Source organism: Crinia signifera, chromosome 3 (genome assembly GCF_055691185.1).
Source record: "Crinia signifera chromosome 3, ASM5569118v1, whole genome shotgun sequence".
Taxonomy (NCBI): Eukaryota; Metazoa; Chordata; class Amphibia; order Anura; family Myobatrachidae; genus Crinia; species Crinia signifera.
The window spans coordinates 236,284,640-236,299,876 of NC_139219.1; the positions used below are offsets into that span (position 1 = coordinate 236,284,640).

At 42.6% G+C, this 15,237-nt stretch overlaps 1 protein-coding gene across 5 annotated transcripts in view; it reads left to right on the forward strand.

Moving 5' to 3' along the window:
* The first annotated feature begins 14,249 nt into the window (after positions 1 to 14,249).
* PEX5L (peroxisomal biogenesis factor 5 like) overlaps positions 14,250 to 15,237 on the forward strand; it is a 254,186-nt gene continuing 253,198 nt past the window's right edge. For 3 of the 5 annotated variants that reach the window (XM_083177695.1, XM_083177696.1, XM_083177699.1), the window contains exon 1: positions 14,251 to 14,687. In XM_083177695.1, coding sequence (XP_083033821.1) covers positions 14,667 to 14,687 — 21 coding nt within the window. In that variant the 5' untranslated portion in view covers positions 14,251 to 14,666. Of the gene's footprint in view, positions 14,688 to 15,237 lie in introns of all 5 variants that reach the window. The other 2 variants (XM_083177698.1, XM_083177697.1) reach the window with 2 other exon arrangements.

A 15,237-nucleotide genomic window follows, 5' to 3' on the forward strand; every position in this document is an offset into this window, starting at 1 on the left:
TGGACGAGAACAGCTGGTAGGTGTTTCTGCAGAAGCACGTCGTCATGGAAACATGACGCTAGCTTGCCGCGGCATTCACCTCAGCAACCTCCGTCTACTGTGTGTCAGGCTCAATCTTTTCAATAATACAGTGATAACACCCAATGCAAATAATACAGAAAAAATACTTAATGGAAAAACTACACTTTACATCAGAATACTTGCAATTGTAAGAAATAGCAGAAAAACATTACAATACATTAGTTTATTAAATGCAATATATTTGAGAAAATCACCCGTAATAGTTCAATGTAAACTAAGCAATTTTTACTAATCAAATTCAGAACATGAATTAATTAATTTATTGTCATCAGAGACTAAACAAGATTATGCACACTAAGACCAGGGGTTACATGTCATAAAAAACAATGCAGCCTATGGGATTCGTTCAGGCCACCCGGGGAGAGGGTGCCCAGTCTTTGAATCCAACCAGCCTCTGCCCTAAGCAATTTGAGAGATCTGTCCCCCCTTCTCAATGAGACAGGAATATGATCAATGATAACACTTTTAAGGGATGCAATACTATGTTTTGCCTCGACGAAGTGGCGTGCTAGTGGCTGATCACTGCCACCTCTCTCAAAGGCTGCTTTAATGGAAGATCGGTGCCCAGCTAATCTTTCCCTGAGGGTTCTTTCGGTTTCACCGATATAGTTCAAGGAGCATGGACAAGTAAGCATATACACAATATATTTGGTTGTGCATGTTACACGGTGATTGATACTAATTTTAATGCCTGAGTGAGGATGTAGGAAATATGGGCCAGAAGACATTGATCTGCAAGACGTACAGTCCAGACACCTATAGCAACCATTCCCAGATATATATATATATATATAGAGAGAGAGAGAGAGAGAGATACAGAGTACCACCGCAATCACCATTCTTACGAATGGGGTGCAAACACAGCACTTGCCATTCCCAGGTTGGGGTGCAGTGGCCTGTGACGACGTGCTCTAATAAATACAAATACAGGCTCAACGCTCACCATCAAAAACGAACTCACCTTAATATACAAATAATCAAATAAATAAAAAATGGGGTTTTAGTTCCTGAATTAATCAATGCATTTAAGCTTGCAGCCCATCGCCAAGGGACCCCATTTCACTGCAAGTCCTACACTAACAATTGGTCTCTTAAGAGCCTGTCAACTGCTGACACATCTCAGCTAAAATTAATACAGTACTGTATGTGTTTTTTTCTGGTTTAGAGCTCACCTGCCAACTACCTTATGGCTTTTAAAGGTGAGGCAGTCCCCAAACCCACCTGAATTAGTATTAAAGGGGCAGCTGTCACAGGTTTCAGATAAATTAGCTTATCTGGGGTGCATGAGAAAGCTGATCACAGTAACAAAGGTTAATAAAAAATCAACACACACACATATATATATATATATATATATATATATATATACATACAGAGTACCAACGCACTCGCCATTCTTACAAATGGGGTGCAAACAGCACTCGCCATTCCCAGGTTGGGGTGCAGCGGCCTGTGTCCACATGCTCTTTTAAATACAGGGGCTCAACACTCACCATCAAAAATTAACTCACCTATATATTTATATATAAGGCACATGGTATTGTCATTTTGTAATCAGTACTATATAGACTAACCTGCACTGACATCTGACAGGACTAGTCTTTTTGATGAGAATCATTTTTTGGCAATGGACTTGTCACCCCTCACCTCAGCCTCCACTTTTATAACCATTTTCCAAACCATTCTCTCATATTGGTTATTTGCCAAGTGTAACAGGAAAAGCGTACGCTGCCACCTCATCTGTTCTCAGACATTCTATAGCTTTAGTAGTGGCTGCCCATGCGCTTACACAGCATTCAGCACAAGCTTTGTACAAAACCTTCTATAAGTTACACTATAGAGGTAATAACGATTGCGGGATAGGTTTCTGCGGTTCAGTTTAAGGGCCAGATGTACTAAGCTTCAAAAGTGATCAAATTGAGAGTGATAAATAGCCAGTCAATCAGCTCCAACCTGCCATGTCACATACTGTGTTTGAAAAATATCAGGCAGGAGATGATTGGCTGGTTGTTTTTCACTCTCTATTTTATCACTTTTGAAGCTTAGTACATCTGGCCCTAAATGTTGCACAAAACAGTAAATGCAATGTTAGAATAGGCTAACCATACCATTCCTTTTGATTTACACAGGCTCTGTGGATGGCTGACTTCAAGCATGTATTTCACCTGGTTTTAATCAGTCACAGAACCTGGGTAAAACATGAGCATCCCGGTTTAAAAGGATGATATGGTAAACCAGTGCTAGTAAGTGAACCGTAGGGTCTGTCTATGGGCTAGGCCTCCTTTCTGTGCTAATAATATCTAGTACTGTAATTTGCTTTTGATAAACTCCAGTCCATAGTGAGTTATGACTGTGGTCTGGCTTCCATAGCAATTGATTAATTATCTCATTATGATTCAGGCTGCACTGGTATATATATTCTCTAATATCCTCTCATATTCCTCCAAAGTGCTCTGAAATGTCTAAATTGTATTTATATGTCCTTCTATTAATATAGCCTAATGCTCAAGCTTTATAAATGGGATCCTTTGTGCAGTGCTTTAATAATAACCTTTCTGTGGTCTCTGCGCCTGACATGAATCAGTTGATTATCTACCACTAGTAAGCTGCTTAATGCTTTAGCCTGCCTGTTTCTTTTGTCCTACTACACAAGAATTGCCCTCTAGTTTGTGTTCATTACTTTACACATACTGGGGCTTATTGCTCAGCTCAACATTGGGCCTGATTCTGTAAGGATCACATGAGATACGCTGCTCACAGCAACTTATCATACGCGATCATGAGCAATGCAAATACAGAAGAAGGTTCAGTTGTGATTTCAATAAACTGCGATGCAAGCACAGTTTAAGATGAACATCACGGCTATTGGTCATGGTGTCCTACAGCGCCTTCCGCAGCACCTACAGACTAACCAGAGGAAGACTTACTGTTGAGGGACAGCTTGCAAGGCCAAGGAAACTGTGCTGCATGGTGCAGATCTTGACCAGGCCTCTCCCATACACATCGTTTCTGGAAATGCTGGCTGTCCCCAGCCCTGTCGCTCCCTTATTGACAGAGGCAATCCAATTTTTTATTTGCAATCATAGGACCCGTCCTAGGACAAGTCCTATGTGTGCACAGTACCATGCCATTGGTGAAACTGCAGGTATCATTTGTGAAATTGTACTGAGCATGCTCCTAAAATAATGACATTCAAATATGAGAATTCAATCAAATGCATCATGATCGTATCTACAGGGCATATTTTGTATAGGACAGGCACATGCACCAGTAGTAAATAAAATTGAAGAACGAAGAACCCTTTCAGATTGCCAAAGCAACCCGGGTTATTGCCATAAGAAGTGTAAAATTTAGTTTGATTAGTCTTTGAAACAGAAAAATAAAATATAAGTATACAATCGCAAAGTAAGTTAGCGCTTATAAAACACGCAGCATTGCAAAACTAAACACCAATTACCTACAGTACTAGGATAAGATAAAGTAATGTGACTATGAACATGTGCCAAAGAACTAAGACTGCGGTCGCATTGCAAAACATGTGACTGCAGTCTAGGGGACGAAGGGGGCAGCGTCAGGGTGGCCACTTGAAGCTTGCAGGTTGACGACAAAGAATTGCGGAGACAACGCAGTCGACACCAAAAGCTGGTGGATCTGTGACTGGTTTTGCAGCTAATGGCTACCCTTAATATGCAAGTGCTACACTGTGAAGGGAAGCACTCTCACAATAGCGATGCATTTTGCAAAATTTTGCAATTGCATTGCAGGGAGGAACCAACCCGGAGTGTGGGGCAGTCTTGCCCTGTTCTGGATGGGCCCCCGCAAGCTAACTCCAATAGTTGTAGTTTTGCAAAAACACTGGTCCCTCTTGTTGTTGTTAGTAAATCTAGAAATTATGAATAGCAACATATATAGATGGCTACTGAGTAAGAGCAGATTACTTGATTGAATGAACTTTCAACCACAAAGGCTCATAAAGCCCTTATGCAGGTATAAAATGGATCAGTCAATTATGATATCCAGTGTCCCTACGATCAGATTAAATGAATGTAATAGTAACCACTAAGGTAGCAATAGATCTCACCGGCAATCAGAAGATTAAACAGAAAGCCTATGTAGTTGGACATCCATACCCCAATTGATCGACGTTAGCTCCCCATCCATCTGCAGGCCACAAGCCCATGAAAGATAACAGCAATAAGCTCATTTATAAATGTCCCTTTTACCCATCTGTCACATACTGTACTGTAGTAATCTTTTTTTATCTTATCCAATTGTTCCGTGTCTGTTCACTACCTGTCCTCTTTTTATGTTTCCATGTTTTATGCCCTTTCTAACTTCTATATAATCCTCTATGTATTCCTTACCTTCACTTCTATATTTCCACTTCGACCTCACTGAACACAGTTATGTGGCAGTCTGCTGATTTCTCATAGTTGGAAGTGAAAAGTCTGTGGTTAGATAAACTCATTTTCTTTACCATGAAATTAGACAAGTAAAGAAAAAACATTTGTATTTTTGATATAATAACACAGGTTTCTTTTGAAGATTAACATTTTGGAAGTACTATGAGTACACTAAGAGAATATAATATAAAGGGTCTGGTTCAGGATTGTATGCAATTCCATCTGCGTACAGTTCTAGTGATACTTAGCAGGCTGTTGGAGTTTATTTACTAAGATGGGAGTTCTATTGAAGGTGGGCAGTTACTAAGGGCAACCAATCAGATTATATCTATTATATTTTAGAAGGTGCTAAATAAATAAGTAGATTCTAATTGAATAGAACTCCCATCTTAATAAATATCCCCCTACATGCATTTAAGTCTGCTTTCACAATTTAGGGCTATAACAAGTTGTACCATCGCTATAACAAGTTGTACCATCGCCGGCGGCGAGTGGCTCCATTAGCATATGCCCATGAAATGCTGGGCATTCCCATGAGAACCCTGGGCGTTCTCATGCTAATGAGACCGGGACGCGGGTGCGGGGGGGCGGGTGGCTGCACTTCACCAGATGTCAGCTACCCGCCCATTTTCTTCCCAGCATGCACGCATATGTAAGGTTACATATGCATGAACCTTCCACATCTACGTCAATCTGTTGGATGGCTCAATGCACAATCAGAAGTACCTAGATTATAGATAAGCAACCTCATATACAGTACTTCATATTAATGGAGTGCATCGGGCACTTTTCGTGTTTTGGGTCTGTATCTCCAGCAGTGTTTTGGGTCTGGATCTATTCCAAAATACCACCCTTCCATGTTTTGTGTTTTGAATCTGTATTTTTTTATTTTAAAAATTGCTAAAATCGCAGCAGGGGGTTTTGCTCATATGCTATTATTAAGCTCAATAACATTGATTTTCACTCATTTCCAGTCTATCCTGAACACCTCACAATTTTGTTTTTAGGCCAAAAGGGAGCACTGAGGTAGCTGGATGACTATGCTAACGGACACAAGTGGGTGGCACAAACACATGGCCCATCTAGGAGTGGCACGGCAGTAGCAGACAGGATGGCTGTTTGAAAAACTAGGCCCCAAAGAGCACATAATGCCAAAAAAAGAGGTGCAAGATGGAATTGTCCTTGGGTCCTCCCACCCACTCTAATGATGACCTGCACACTGTCTTTAACAAACCAATCATTTCAACGACAGGGTCTGCCACACGACTTTGGCTGAATTGATTGGTTTGTTTGGGCCCTCACAAAAAAAGAAATGCATCTCTCCCTGTACAAACTTGCTCTACAGAGGCAAGATCCCATCCTCATCCTCCACTGGACTAAACTGAGCAGTATCATTGTACTGGAATTAAGCAGCTTTATCACTGGACTGGAATTACGCAGCTGTATCACTGGACTGGAATTATGCACCAGTAGTATTACTGGACTGAAATTAAGCACCAGTAGTATCACTGGACTGGAATTATGCACCAGTAGTTTTACTGGACTGGAATAATGCACCAGTAGTATTACTGGACTGGAATAATGCACCAGTAAAATAACTGGACTGGAATTATGCTCCAGTAATATAACTGGACTGGAATTATGCAACAGTAGTATTACTGGACTGGAATTATGCACCAGTAATATAACTGGACTGGAATTATGAACGAGTATTATAACTGGATGGGAATTATGCTCCAGTAGTATTACTGGACTGGAATTATGCTTCAGTAATAACACTGGACTGGAATTATGCACCAGTAGTATCACTGGACTGGAATTAAGCACCAGTAGTATCACTGGACTGGAGTTATGCACCAGTAGTTTTACTAGACTGGAACTATGCACCAGTAGTATAATTGGACAGGGATTATGCAACAGTAACATAAATGGACTGGAATTATGCACCAGTAGTATTACTGGACTGGAATTATGCACCAGTATTATAACTGGACAGGGATTATGAAACAGTAATATACAGTAACTGGACTGGAATTATGCACCAGTAGTATTACTGGACTGGAATTACAGTATGCACCAGTATTATTACTGGACTGGAATTATGCAAAAGGAGTATTACTGGACTGAAAATATACACAGGAGTATAACTGGACTGAAATTATGCACCAGGGGCGAAATGTAATAGGGTGTGATTTTTGGACATGTGCGATTTTGGGTCAAAAACGGCTGAAATCGCACATTTTCCGAAAATCGCACATTTTCCGAAAATCGCACATTTAATAGGTTGAAAATCGCGGTAAAAAAAATCGCACTTTTTACCGCGAAATCGCACTTTTAGAAGTGCGATTTTTAGTCACATTTCAATTTGCATCCAGATGTTTTCCCATTATAAAGTATACAACTCGCAAATGTAATAGGGTGTGATTTTTGGTAAATGTTACCAAAAATCGCAAAAAAAATAGACCAGGTTCTGACAGGCGAATTTGACAGAACCATGCACAGATCATTGAGATCTGTGCATGGTCCTGTTAATAAAAATTTGTAAAAGTGTTTTTATAAAAAAAAAACGGCGTAGGGTCCCCCCTCCTAAGCATAACCAGCCCCGGGCTCATTGAGCCGGACCTGGTTCCAAAAATACGGGGGGACAAAAAGCATAGGGGTCCCCCGTATTTCTGAAACCAGCCCCGGACTCTTGGACCGGTCCTGGTTCCAAAAATACGGGGGACAAAAAATCTGGGGGTCCCCCGTATTTTGAAACCAGCACCGGGCTCCAACAGCCCACGGTGTCATGCCACAGCCGGGGGACACTTTTTATACAAGGTCCCCCGGCCAAAACATGAGCACCATGGCTGGTCAGCCTTGGACGGGGTACCTGGAGGAGTGGGGACCCCCCCAATAAAGGGGTCCCCCCCCAGGCTTCACCCGTCCAGGGCTGAAGCCCGGGGCTGTCACCGGCGTCCGTGGCCAGTGGACGCCGGCCTGATAGGGTTAAATCGATCATACATATCATTACATTGCTTTATACCGGAGAACTACAAGTGCCAGCAGACCTCCCCCGCATGCTGGGACTTGGAGAACCACAAGTCCCAGCATGCGGGGCATTAATGGGCCCGCTGGGACTTGTAGTCCACCTGTAAAAAGAATGTTTATAAAAAACACACACAGAGAGAAGTAAAAGTTTATTACACACACACACCTCACTTTTACACCAGCGTTACTTACCATTCCTGGATCCAGCGCTGGTCTGGCTGCTTCACAGCCGGCTCCCCCCGCACTGACAGGCAGCGGGGAGAACCGGCTTTCTCCGTTGCCTCTAACAGCTTCTGTAGCGCTGTTCCAGCGCTACAGAGGCTGAGAGCGCGATTGGCCGATACGTCTCCATGGAGGCGCATAGCTCAGTCCTGATTGGCTGAGCTATGCGTCTCCATGGAGACGCATAGCTCAGCCAATCGCGCTCTCAGCCTCTGTAGCACTCGGACAGCGCTACAGAAGCTGTTAGAGGCAACGGAGAAAGCCGGTTCTCCCCGCTGCCTGTCAGTGCGGGGGGAGCCGGCTGTAAAGCAGCCAGACCAGCGCTGGATCCAGGAATGGTAAGTAACGCTGGTGTAAAAGTGAGGTGTGTGTGTGTGTAATAAACTTTTACTTCTCTCTGTGTGTTTTTTATAAACATTCTTTTTACAGGTGGACTACAAGTCCCAGCGGGCCCATTAATGCCCCGCATGCTGGGACTTGTGGTTCTCCAAGTCCCAGCATGCGGGGGAGGTCTGCTGGCACTTGTAGTTCTCCGGTATAAAGCAATGTAATGATATGTATGATCAATTTAACCCTATCAGGCCGGTGTCCACTGGCCACGGACGCCGGTGACAGCCCCGGGCTTCAGCCCTGGACGGGTGAAGCCTGGGGGGGGACCCCTTTATTGGGGGGGTCCCCACTCCTCCAGGTACCCCGTCCAAGGCTGACCAGCCACGGTGCTCATGTTTTGGCCGGGGGACCTTGTATAAAAAGGGTCCCCCGGCTGTGGCATGACACCGTGGGCTGTTGGAGCCCGGTGCTGGTTTCAAAATACGGGGGACCCCCAGATTTTTTGTCCCCCGTATTTTTGGAACCAGGACCGGTCCAAGAGTCCGGGGCTGGTTTCAGAAATACGGGGGACCCCTATGCTTTTTGTCCCCCCGTATTTTTGGAACCAGGTCCGGCTCAATGAGCCCGGGGCTGGTTATGCTTAGGAGGGGGGACCCCACGCCGTTTTTTTTTAAACTTTTTTTTTTTTGCACAAAATCGCATTTATGAAAATGCGCACATTTTCATGACTGAAAATGCGCACATTTTCATGACTAAAAATCGCCCGAAATCGCGGCAAATCGCATTTTTTGCCGCTAATTCGCATCTCATTACATATGCGAATTCGCGGCAAAAAACGCGATTTTTAAAGGTGCGATTTCTGGCGAGTTTGGAACTCGTCCAAAAATCACACCCTATTACATTTCGCCCCAGGAGTACAACTGGACTGGAATTATGCACCAGTAGTATTACAGGACTGGAATTATGCAAAAGGAGTGTTACTGGACACTGGACCAGAAATATGCACCAGGAGTATAACTGGACTGAAATTATGCACCAGAAGTATAACTGGACTGGAATTATGCACCAGTAGTATTACTGGACTGGAATTATGCACCAGTAGTATTACTAGACTGGAATTATGCACAGGAGTATTACTGGAGTGGAAATATGTATCAGTAGTATTACTGGACTGGAATTATGCACCAGTAGTATAACTGGAGTGGAATTATGCACCAGTAGTATTACTAGACTGGAATTATGCACCATTAGTATAACTGGACTGGAATTATGCACCAGTAGTATAACTGGACTGGAATTATACACCAGTAGTATAACTGGAGTAGAATTATGCACCAGTAGTATTACTGGACTGGGATTATGCACCCTTAGTATAACTGGACTGGAATTATGCACCAGTAGTATAACTGGAGTGGAATTATGCAACATTAGTATAACTGGACTGGAGTTATGTACCAGTAGTATAACTGGACTGAAATTATACACCAGTAGTACAACTGGAGTGGAATTGTGCACCAGTAGTATTACTGGACTCGAATTATGCACCAGTAGTATAACTGGACTGGAATTACAGTAGGAGCAATTTTCATCTTTGCTCCTTTGGTCATGGCTAGCCATGGCTATTCTATTGTTCTCAGCTGCAATACAATACGTATTGCAGCTGAGAACAATAGAATAGCCATGGCTAGCCATGGCCAAAGGAGCAAAGATGAAACTTGCTCCTACGTATGCACCAGTAGTATAACTGGAGTGGACTTATGCAACAGTAGTATTACTGGACTGGATCTATGCACCATTAGTTTTACTGGACTGGAATTATGCAACAGTAGTATAACTGGACTGGATTTAAGCACCAGTATCACTGGACTGGAATTATGCAGAAGTATCATTGGACTGGACCTAGAAGCACCAATGGACTTGGTTTTATGGAAAGTGTAACACAGGACAACAGCAGCACAGGACAGGAATTATGCACCAGTAGTATCACTGGATGGGACTTTAACGGCAGTATCACTGGACTTTAATGGCAGTATCATGAGACTTTATCAGCAGAACCACCGGACTTTAATGACATACCAAAGGACTTTAACGGCAGTATCACTGGACTTTAACAGCAGAAGTAATGGACTTTAACAGCAGTACCAATGGTCTTCAGTGACAGTACCATTGGACTGGACTTATGCAGCAGGATCACTGGACTGGACTTTATCTTTAGTACCACTGGATTATATTTATGCAGCAGTATGACTGGACTGGACTTTAACAACAGTACCACTGGACTTTACCAGCAGTATCACTTGATTTTAATGGCAGTATCACTTGACTTTAACAGCAGAGCCAATGGACTTTAACAGCAGTACCAATAGTCTTTAATGGCAGTACCACTGGACAGGACTTATGCAGCTGTATCACTGGACTGGACTTAAAGGCAGTACCACTGGACTAAAACGGCAGTATCACTGGACTGTAACAGCAGTACCACTGGACTGAATTTATGCAGCAGTATTACTGGAATGGATTTTAACAGCAGTACCACTGGACTTTAAAGGCAGTTCCACTGGACTATAATGGCAGTACCATTAGAATTTAATGGCAGTACCACTGGAATGTAATGGCAGTATCTCTGGACTTTAATGGCAGTATGATTGAACTTTAACGGCAGAACCAATTTACTTTAATGGTAGAACCACTGGATTTTAACAACAGAACCAATGGAATTTAACAGGATTACCAATAGACTTTAATGGCAGTGCCACTGGACTTATACCACTGGACTGGAATTATGCACCAGTAATATTACTGGACTGGAATTATGCACCAGTAGTATAACTGGACTGGAATTATGCACTAGTAGTATTACTGGACTGGGATTATGCACCAGTAATATTACTGGACTGGAATTATGCACCAGTAGTATAACTGGACTGGAATTATGCACTAGTAGTATTACTGGACTGGAATTATGCACCAGTAATATTACTGGACTGTAATTATGCACCAGTACTATAATTGGAGTGGAATTATGCACCAGTAGAATTACTGGACTATAATTTTGCACCAGTAGCATAACTGGACTGGCATTATGCACCAATTTACTTTAGCAGAACCACTGGACTATAACAGCAGAACCAATGGAATTTACCAGCATTACCAATTTACTTTAATGGCAGTACCACTGGGCTATAGCGGCAGTACCGCTGGACTTTTAACGGCAGTACCACTGGACTGAACTTATGCAGCAGTATTACTGGACTGGACTTTAACAGCAGTACCACTAGACTTTAAAGGCAGTTCCACTGGACTATAATGGCAGTACCACTGGAATATAATGGCAGTACCACTGGACTGACCTTATGCAGCAGTATTACTGGACTGGACTTTAACAGCAGTACTACTGGACTTTAAAGGCAGTTCCACTGGACTATACTGGCAGTACCACTGGAATATAATGGCAGTACCACTGGAATGTAATGGCAGAATCACTGGACTTTAATTTCAGTATGACTAAAATTTAACGTCAGAACCATTTTACTTTAATGGCAGAACCAATGGACTTTATTGGCAGTACCAATGGACTTTAATGGCAGTACCACTGGACTTTAACGGCACTACCACTAGACTTTAACTGCAGTACCACTGGACTGAACTTATGCAGCTGTATCACTGGACTGTACTTACGCAGCAGTACCAATGGACTTTAAAGGTAGTACCACTGGACTGGACTTATGCAGCAGTATCACTGGACTGGAGTTATGCAGCAGTACCACTGGACTTTCTCAGCAGTACCAATAGACTTTAATGGCAGTCCCATTGGACTTTGACTGCAGTACCACTAGACTGGACTTATGAAGCAGCACTATTACTAGACTGGACTATACAGCACTATAACTGGACTGGACTACATATAGCACTATAACTGGACTGGACTACTCAGCACTATCACTGGCCTGGACAGTACAGCAGTATCACTGGACCAGACTATACAGCAGTATCATTGGACTGGACTATACCATTGTATCACTGGACTGGACTATACAGCACTATCACTGGAGTGAAGGGTGGGATGGCGGGCAGGCAGGCAGTTAGGCAGGCGGCCAGGACGCACTGCCTCTTTACCCTCCGTGTCTGGAGCGAAGATGGCATCTGGCCACCCGCCCCTTTAAAAAGTCTGGATCTCGCGAGATCCAAAGCGGGATCTTGCAAGGTCCGGAGACCCGTCTCCGAGCCTTGGTGGGAATTCAAGAACAGGCTCGGAAAGCTGTTCGGATTGAGGGTATGATGTGTTGACTGTGTTGACATTAGGGGAAAAAGTGAAAAAAACCATGTCGACCTTTTGACTGTCGACATTCCCTAGGTCAATCTAATGACCCTGTCAACCTAACCCCATGTCGACATCCAGTCATGTCAACCTTCATGCATGTCAACCTAGTAGTGTCAATCTAATGCATGTCGACATAGTTGTTGTAAACCTAGTGACCCTATCCCATACACCTGCAGAGGCCCTACCCATGAGCCAAGATATATGTATTAATACCCATAATTTTTCTACTTTTTCCTATGTGCAAATGCCCAGTTTATGCACCATTACACCTACAGTACTGTACATGGCCACAAGGGGAGATCCTTCTAAGTTACAGTACATATGACAGAATCATTCATAGTTTTTCAAAGTTGTTTATGTTTTGAATTATGTGCAATTTGGCAAATCCCAATATCAATTTGCAAACATGGACTTTCCGACAGTCTATAAACCCCATTGTCTACTGTATGTGAAGACAAAAATTGAAAACAGAATGTGAGCAGGCTACCTACAGGATACACACATCTCAGATCAGCAGTGCCAGGAGATCAGCAAATGTGAATACAAACTACTTAGAGCATTTCACAGCTGCCACCAGTACAATTGTTAATATGATGATTAATCATAGTGCTTTCATTGTAGGAGGGCCATGTGAACTGCTTTACACAGCTTTTTAGTTAATCTCCCAGTGTTCCAGGGACCACATATTGCTTATCGAATTTCACAATGTTGACTAAATAACTAACTACTTACATGTATACTGATATAGAAGAAATGACTTATTGCACACAAAATCCATCAATCAATTCCCCATTGATTAAGTCCCCACTGTAACACAAAAAAGTGCTGTTTAATCTTCTTATTTAAAAAAAAATTATCCAAATGATTATCATAATTTTTAATAAAAATCTGTGTCTTTACTATGATTGAACTTCGAATTTGTCAAAAATCTGGGGTAATCAATGCCCAGGATCAAAGACACATAAAGAACTGTAACAAAGTATCTAATGAGAATGTAGAACTCCTATTAACTTTGAAAGGGGGAAGAGTAAATGCTAAAATATTTTGCCCCCGTGCTTTTTTATACACTGTACATGTAAATCGTTCTTTATTTTCACCTGCATCTAAATCAAGTCAATTATTTTTAATCGTCCAATTCTTTCATTATATCCCTGGTAATCAATCTGCAGTACTAGCAGCTTGCAGTCTGCTGTGTGATATTGCTACCTCATCTTTTAAACTTTGGATTTGGAATTCCAGGCAGTAGATTACAATTATAGCCTGATTTATCCAAATACTGTTTATGCTATGATTAAATCAGCTGACAAAGCACAGCGCTAGGAAACAGACTGGCCAAGTCTCCCTCTGCTCATACCTGCTACAATTACCAGTAAGTAATCAAATCCGGCCAGTTGCTTGGTCCATTTAATTCGTGCATTAGTGACTGGACCAGAGCAACGATCAGAACGTCTGTCAGCAGAAAGATGTCAGCCAATTCTGAGTAAAGTGCTCCTGTACACTTTTATGCAATGTATGCTTACTGACAGACAGTATACTGGTAACAATTCTGTTCGATTAGAAGCAATCGCAGTATCGATGTGCACAGAAATCTGTTTATTTGTATTTATTTATTGTAAATTAATTCAAATTCAAACAAGAGATTTTTACATTTTTTTCCTTACAAATATTTTTGAAGCCTAGAACAGCCCGTTATTTTGCCCTACACAGAAGACTGTGGAGCTGCAGAAAGGAAAGGTATCTGTAAGAAGGGGACAAAGGAGTTTTCTCTTTTTGCAGAACCTTTAGCGGCTGTGCCAGAGGGCGGGGTGGATGAGAGGAGGTCCTGTTGATGTCATGATGGAGAGGGGGGAGGTGTGGTGAGACTAGCACAGTGATCCTTTTGGTGAGTCCTGTGTAGTATTACCATGTCATGCTGCCAGCTGTCAGCAGTCCTGCATTAAGCACAGGGTAAGGAGAGGAGGTGCTGCTCAGGTCCCAGGGGAGGGTCCATGCCACTGAGAGAGATGAAGGAGGCACACAGAACGCGAGAAAGAGTTACACAGAAGAGGAGAGTTTCTTTCCAGACATTATCAGAGTTCCCATCAGCGCTGTAGCTGCTGCCTCTAGCTCGTGTCGCCTGTTTCAGCACCACCAGGCAGCGGACAGTTCCCAGCATCACCCAGCCAGCAGCAGCTACAAGACTTCGCTCACCATCCACATAAACCTCCCTCCGGAATCCATCATCTCACTGTAAACCATAGGTTTCCTACGGTATATTCTCCAGGGGACCCTGCAGCACAATGTACCAGGGGCATATCCAGGTAAGATTAGATCCTGCATGTTTCGTGTCTTATACTGTACAGGGGAGAATTCTCACCCTTAATGTACTAAAATGCAACAGGTCATAATCAGTGATAAATTAAATAACTGTCACTGGGAACTTTTGCCGAATAAAGTTAGGGGTGGGGAGGGGAGGGGGTGTATTGGGCCTGTCTTGTAAAATGTCTGTACAGTGTTTGGATCCTTTTGCATCTGCACTAATTTTCTCCAGGGTGTATGTCAGATGAAGGGCAAACGGTTTGTAGTTTGTTTAGACTGAGCAGATAGTTGAGCAGATAACAGCATTGTATAGTTACAGTAATGGTACCGGTCACAGTGGGGACGCGCTGTGTAATGATTTCAGTTTTTGCTAGTATTGACTAATGTGATTTGGATCATTTATTTTGTAATATATATTATTTAAGTGGTTAAGGGCTCCATTACACATTTAAGCAGGATATTGATTTTTTTTGCATTTGGAAATTAGTGTGGCTATTTTAAAATATAAAGCACTAGAAAATTACCTTCTTGGTCTGTGTAACCTTGACTCAT